This window comes from Merops nubicus, unplaced genomic scaffold (genome assembly GCF_000691845.1).
Source record: "Merops nubicus isolate BGI_N331 unplaced genomic scaffold, ASM69184v1 scaffold198, whole genome shotgun sequence".
Taxonomy (NCBI): domain Eukaryota; kingdom Metazoa; phylum Chordata; class Aves; order Coraciiformes; family Meropidae; genus Merops; species Merops nubicus.
This window is the reverse complement of record NW_008627468.1, coordinates 4,175-11,176: the sequence shown is the minus strand read 5'-3', so window position 1 is coordinate 11,176 and position 7,002 is coordinate 4,175. Positions and strand designations below refer to the sequence as shown.

Below are 7,002 nucleotides of genomic sequence, written 5' to 3'. Positions count from 1 at the left end.
CTGCATCCCGCCCAGGCCCTACCGCCGCGGGCATCGGGGCAGCCTCCGTGTTCAAGCGGGCGAAAGCTGCCCACAGGGGAGAGGGCGGCCTGCCTGACTGAGGAGGAGGTGCCGAACTGCTCCCGCGAAGAGCAGAACAAGGGAGTTTGTGGTAGAAGTGGGTTTTCGGAAGGAAAGCGGGGATTATCGCTTTCCACAGGTGCGGATCTGTTGTAGGCCCTCGTGAAAGCGACCGGGGGAGCTGATCTGTTCTAAATCAGCGAATAGAAAGAAGTGCACGCAGAGGCATTCAGAAGTTCTCTCCACATTCCTCTTCTGTTCTCTAAGCACAGGAGGCTGGTATTTGCAGTCAGGCCAGGCGTCTGTCCCTTAAATGCTTCCTAAAATATTATTTCAAAATAATCTTGATGCTACTTTAAGGGAACTGCCTAGGTTTTGTTGCTCTTCAGTGTAGACAACTTGTATGGAAAGCAGGTGTAGTCGGTTTGAAGGGGAAAAGAAGTGAGACCATTTAATCTTGATGGTGTGTTTCTGTCCCTGCTTTCCTCTGTAATGCCTGTACCCTAATTAGAGGATCCTGCTGTTGAAACAGCGGAGGAAGCTAAGGAACCAGCAGAGGCAGACATCAATGAACTCTGTAAAGACATGTTCAACAAAATGGCCATTTATTTAACAGGTGAACTGACAGGTAAGGCATTTCAGTACTGACCTGCAACTAAATTTTTGTTTTCATTTTCTTTTAAAGAAACCTGTTGTGTAGTTTGTCTAAACTATACCTGTTTAAACCATATCTAGCAAGACTGACAGTTCAAGTCTGGTGTGTTGTTAGACAGCAGCCTAACAATACTGAGATTAGTCATAGTAATGAAGTCCCAGAATAGCACAAATATTTTTCAGAATTCGGTCTGATGTCCACAACTTTAGAAAAAGTTATTTTTAGTGTTCCAGAAGCTTGTATGTGGGAAAACAAACAAAAGACGTCGAGGTTAATAAGGGGTAGAAGAAGAGCACAACTAAGAGTGGAATGTGCAGCTGTTTTTTATTGAGTGAGAGCAAGGATTATGCACAATGTTCCAAATGCCACTGTTCATACTTTAGAATAAACTGCTTTGCAATGTAAACTGCTCAGTAAATCAGTGGATTAGGCTCTAATTTTGAAAGCACTCCACAGCACTACTGATTTGCATGGAATGGAGGGGTGTAGGGTACAGATTATCAGTCTGGATTTATGCTGTCAGTTTTGTAAATGTAAGGATTTAACTGACAGAGTAAGAATACAAGTGTGAGGAATTAGTCAATTCTTCTAAAATAAGAAACCAAAAACGAAATTGCAGATGAGTCAGTGTTCATCAGTCAAGTTGATTTTTACAATTCACAAAAATGTCATCTCTCTTTTTGTAGAGCATTATACTAATACCTGTACCACCACCCAAACTATTCTTTGTTACCTTTGGCTATTGGTGTGAAACCTCTCGTCCTCTTGAGAATCCTGCACCCAGTTCAGACCCCATCAACTTTTCATTAAAATAAACTATTCTTTTTTAAGCTACCAGTGAAGACTACAAACTCTTGGAAAACATGAATAAGCTGACCAGCTTGAAGTACCTAGAAATGAAAGATATTGCTATAAACATCAGTAGAAATCTGAAGGATTTAAATCAAAAATGTAAGTAAACCAAATAGGGTGGGGTCATGATGGACATTATACTTGTTTGGGAAATGAAGCATCTCAACAGGCAGTTCACATCCATTAGAAAACACTGAAATAGACATCCTGCTATACAGTGCTGATCTTGTGTGTTTATTTACAGCTATAGACAGAACGTATCTGAACTTATTCCCTGTTTTACCCCAGATTTTGGCTCTCATAGGAAATAACACCTCTTTTGATTCACATTGTATTGTTACTTGTCTTGAGTCTAGCCTCTACTCTTAAACATTTCACACTTTCCTGTAACGTGGCTATCAGTATCACCACCTCATTTTGGGGCAGGGCAAGGAAGGAGCTTTTAAATTGTTCTATCTGAAAAAAATGTCACGAGAAATTCTTGTGTGTCAAGTGTGAACTGATTCTTGGAAGTGAATTACTAGGAACTGACAGATCTCATTATTCTGCTTTTTTTAAGATGCTGCACTTCAGCCTTATCTGGAACAAATCAACTTAATTGAGGAACAAGTTGCAGCTCTGGAGCAGGCAGCTTATAAACTGGATGCATATTCCAAAAAACTTGGTAACTGTTGTCGTCTTACTGTTAACTACCTAGGAACACAGTCCCTTCCAAGGGGGTTTAAAGACAAAGTAAACTCCTCTTCTGCTTAACAAATCTTAGGTGCAGAGTTGCCTATAACTGCTTTTGAGCAACATTGTATGTGATGTGGTAACCCTGAGGCAAAGATTTAATATAACAAGTTTTGAGGGGATAGCCTAGTGCAGGTATTATTGAACTACAGCTCATTAATGAGGCTTGATTTCTCTTTTACAGCATACCCAGACCTAAATTTTAAAGACAGGGGTTTAATGATGCAAATGGAGGGACTGATAAAGTTCCACCAGGTACATGAGTCCCCTTGGCTTAAATTAATATTAGGTGTCTTATTTAATCACCTGGTTAATAAAAAAAAAATTATTGCAATTATGTTTTCTTGAATGCTTTAGTAAAAAATGACCCTGAGTGATACTGTAAACTAACTTGGATTTTAAGATGTATAGCAGGTTACAAGATTCAAAGCTTTTACCTATCCAGTCCTAAAATACTGTTGTTTTTCCTTCTGCAGAAGCCAAGTACAAAAAACTGGAGAAACGATGAAATTGCAACAGTCTTTAAGCTGGAGTTGGGCTATAAGTCAGAGTGCTTTCTGTTTAAGTTGCACAACAGCAATTCTGTATGTTGACAAGGATTTGGTTACAGCTAACCTCAAGACTGGTAACTTTTTCTATCTATTGAGTACAGTAGGCTGTATTCAAGCCTAAGGCTGAATAATATTTTCCTCTTCTCAAGAGGTTCTGTTGCCTCAGTTGTTCTGCAGTGGAAAGGAGAAGTCTGTCCCTAACCCATATGTTGATATTGGCTGTCTGTGTGCTAGTCCTGTGTTCCATATGAAATATCTGTCTAGGACAAGCCCTCCATAAACACACAAAGACGTTTTCCCTTAGTAGGAGCAGGACCTCAACTTCATTTTTAACTTCATGGAGCTCTACGTTGGGAAGATACTCGGGCCTTTGGAATTATGAACATGGTACTAAAAACAAACACATCATTTTGGTATCCACTTTTATCTGTTTGAAATAGAGAGACTATTATAAATTTACAATAAAAGAACTTGCTGCATTTGTCTCTCTGGAATCTCAAATTTCTGTTGGGAAGATTATGTAAGTTGTCTGTTTATTTTTTCAAAGGATCTGTTAATAAAGACAAGCTCCTTCTAGCTACTGGAGATCATAAAGAGAATATGTTTTAAATTCTATGTCAAGAGTTCCTGCAATTATATTCTTTGACTGTCTGGACCTCAGGTGAAATAGCCAAAAGTATTGCTTTATTACATGCTCAGTTAATTTAGCAGATCCTTTCTCTACTTTTACCAATGAATTTTGATCCTATTAGTTTTTGAAGAGACATGCCCAGCACAAAAAGCTTCCTACCTGCCAGACTAACAGTGCTTGAAATTGGTAGTTTAGCAGAACCCTTCTGACTGAACAGGTACTTCTACATCAGGGTTTGGTTGTTTTTTTTTCTGTACTTTTTCACCCAGACTTGTTCAAACTGGTTTTTGATTGAGTTGCAGTCAAGGATAGTGCAAGTGCTGATCTAGGAAAGGAGTAGTTCAAACTTCCTACAGGCTGTTCAGAAGAATGTCTAGTCAGGTGCCAATGTGGTGAAGATCATAATGCTGACAGCCACTGTAACTAGTCAAGATGGACACTTTTCCCTTGTGCTGTTTAAAAGCAGATGACCTTTGAGAGCCTTCACCATCACTTTAAAAATCCTGGGTTTAAAGTAGGAAATACTGTTCTATGTGGCCGTGATGTAGGATTAGAGAGAGGATTGAGTTCACTTTGAAGAAAGGCCTTTTTGGAATAGGCATCTTTAAGGAACAGGGTTACATCTCCTAGAAGTATCCAGCTGTTTGCCTCTGTATTTATCTATAGTTAGCTCACAGAAGACTTCTACCTTTTAAATCAAGTTAGACATTTTAGTATTATTATCAATGCAACGTCCTCCAAGCCGTGATGTAGGATTAGAGAGAGGATTGAGGTCACTTTGAAGAAAGGCCTTTTTGGAATAGGCATCTTTAAGGAACAGGGTTACATCTCCTAGAAGTATCCAGCTGTTTGCCTCTGTATTACTTTTATCTATAGTTAGCTCACAGAAGACTTCTACCTTTTAAATCAAGTTAGACATTTTAGTATTATCAATGCAATGTCCTCCAACCCAACAAAAAGAGGTACCAACACATGAGTTATATGGGTCACAACAACCCCATGCAACACTACAGGCCTGGGGAAGAATGGCTGGAGAGATGCCAACTGGAAAAGGACCTGGGGGTGTTGGTTGACAGCTGGCTGACACCAGTGTGCCAGGGTGGCCAAGAAGGCAAACAGCATCCTGGCTTGTGTTACAAATAATGTGGTCAGCAGGACTAGGGAAACTATCATCCCCATGTGCTCAGCACTGGTGAGGCTACACCTTGAACATTGTGTTCAGTTTTGGGCCCCTTACTACAAGAAGGTCATTGTGGTGCTGGAGTGTGTCCAAAGAAGGGCAACAAAGCTGGTGAAGGGTCTAGAGCACAAGATGAGAAGCAGCTGAGGGAACTGGGGTTGTTTAGCTTAGAGAAAAGGAAGCTGGTGGAAGACCTTATCACTCTCCACTTGAAAGGAGGTTTTAGCAAGGTGGGGGTCAGTCTCTTCTCCCAAGTAACTAGTGATAGGACAAGAGGAAAAGGCATCAAGCTGCCCTAGGGGAAGGTGAGATTGGACATTAGGAAAAATTTTGTCACAGAAGGGTTGTCAAGCTGCTCAGGGAAGTGGTGGAGTCACCATCCCCGGGGGTATTTAGAAGCTGTGTAGATGCAGTGCTTAGGGACATGGTTGAGTGGTGACTTGGCAGTGCTGGGTTAATGGTTGGACTCGGTCATCTTAAAGGTCTTTTCCAACCTAAACAATTCTATGACTTCTGTGTTGGAGGAAATTAGATCGTGTAGAGCAGAATTCTGTTTTAAAATCTGATAGATTGCCATATTCTCAGGATTCATGTTCTCAGTTCTGCTGGACAAGAGGAGCTAGCCAGCCAGATCTAAACTCTTCATGCCTAGAGACTGGCATTTGACTGATAGCCTGAACAGTGGCCTGATTGGTGATCTCTGGTGCTGGGAAGTGGTGCCACAAGGTGGCAGACTATGAAGAAGTCCTGTTTCCCCAGTGTTGCATGCATCTGTAGGTTGAGCAAGAGCTAGATGTGATTCAGCCAGACTCACCAGTGTTTTTTATAGTACTATCCATTCTTTTGGCCATTGTGGAGGAGAATCACAGATGTTTGGTTGCTGATGTAAGTGCTTCAGGGTGCTGCTTGGAGGAGTTCTGCTCCCTGGAAGAAGGAGGATTTTCTTTATGGCATATAGCACTTGCAAGTGGTGGGGAGCTTAGTCCCTGATAAATCCCTTTTAAGTCCCCTCCCTGGTCCCTATTCATCTTTAAGAACAGAAAAATTATCAATTCATATCAGCTTGGAAATGATTCTGGATAGATGGACATCATCTAGAGCTGACCACCCACTGAAGTGCTTACAAGGGCAGATTGTTCTAGGTTTGAAACAAGACCACTGATCTTCCAGCCTGGTGGTCTGTTTGATTCCCAGCACTCTGTGGGAATACGGTGCTAGAAGCACAGAGCAGATGCTGGCACAGGGATTGCTGTCTAGCTGCAGGGATGCAGCTGGCCCTGCACTCTGGCAAGGTGCAGAGGCCAAGATGAAAGAATCAGAGTTGTATGCCAAGGAATTACGATGAAGAGATGGCCATCTTCTGTTTAGAGAACTGTGGTCATGTCTGTATGATAAGAGTAAGATCAAGTCCTAAGCGCCAGTGCCTTGTTCTGTCACGTAGCAGCGAGCCAAGTAAGTTCTGCTCATGGCAGATAACCTGCAATTCAGGTGTTGAACATAGAATGGAAGGTGGCCCAGACATGCTCCATGCTCTAATGGCAGCATGCCACCAACGTAGCTGCAAGTCCACTCTGTCACCAGCTGTGGCCCATCTGCTGGGACCCTCAATGGCAGACAGACTGCACAGATCCAAGCTAGGTATGGAACTGGACGTGTGGCATCCCTGCTCTGTGTTCAGGCACCCTCCATGTTCTTTAGCACGTACTGTCCACGTTCCAGTTGGGATGCTAAAATTCATAATTCATGGTAAGAAGGACTCAGTGTCACTGGCATCGTAACAGCAGTCTCGCTGTGTAAATTCCTGAAATGGCCCCAGACAGCACAGCCCTCCTTTGGTTTGTGTTTACATCCTCTAGCACTTCCAACTGCTATGAACCCAGTAAATGCACCTTTTCATCTTGAGACCATGCAAAGGCACACGATAGTGAAGATGTTTCAAGGTTGCTTGTCTGACTTAAAAGAGGAAATAGTTCTGTGCCTCAGCCTTCTCAAGCTCATTCTGTGGCAGCAAGACTTTCCTTCCATAATGTGCCTGAGGATGCTACGTTGCAAAAGGCAGCTTTGGACATGACAGAAGGCCAGTAGGAAGTTTATGTAACATGGGAATTAGATAAAAGGATTGTCAGAGCGTTTGGGTAGTAAGGGTTGTGCTCAAGAGTGGGCTAGTGCTAGCTAAGTATGAACACGTTCTTGGGGGCATAAGGACTAGAGTCCTCTGCTCAGCAGAGATCTAGAAGTTTGTATTTAAGCTTATAAAGACTGTACAAACCACCAGTCGAGTACACATGTACTAGCTGTGAGCCCTAATCAGCATTTCTCAGATCTCCAAAGACACGTGAAA

The 7,002-nt window shown here is 42.2% G+C and overlaps 1 protein-coding gene across 2 annotated transcripts; it reads left to right on the top strand.

The window, feature by feature from the left end:
• Positions 1-174: 174 nt before the first annotated feature.
• Positions 175-3,172, top strand: BLOC1S2 (biogenesis of lysosomal organelles complex-1, subunit 2). Of its 2 annotated transcripts, XM_008946285.1 has the most exons (5): positions 175-199; positions 572-688; positions 1,547-1,666; positions 2,127-2,231; positions 2,776-3,172. In XM_008946285.1, the coding sequence occupies exons 2-5, from the start codon at positions 646-648 to the stop codon at positions 2,805-2,807; spliced, it is 300 nt and encodes a 99-aa protein (XP_008944533.1). In that variant the 5' UTR covers positions 175-199; positions 572-645; the 3' UTR covers positions 2,808-3,172. The 2 variants fall into 2 exon arrangements, with proteins under 2 accessions (XP_008944533.1, XP_008944534.1); XM_008946286.1 differs by lacking the exon at positions 175-199 and having other exon boundaries at positions 577-688; positions 2,779-2,807.
• The last annotated feature ends 3,830 nt before the right edge of the window (positions 3,173-7,002 follow it).

Coding starts and splice junctions, on each gene's coding strand:
- BLOC1S2 (XM_008946285.1), top strand. CDS start 646: ATGTTCAACAAAATGGCCATTTATTTAACAGGTGAACTGACAG. Junction 1,667..2,126: donor GAAGGATTTAAATCAAAAAT/GTAAGTAAACCA, acceptor GCTTTTTTTAAG/ATGCTGCACTTCAGCCTTAT. Junction 2,232..2,775: donor TGCATATTCCAAAAAACTTG/GTAACTGTTGTC, acceptor TTCCTTCTGCAG/AAGCCAAGTACAAAAAACTG.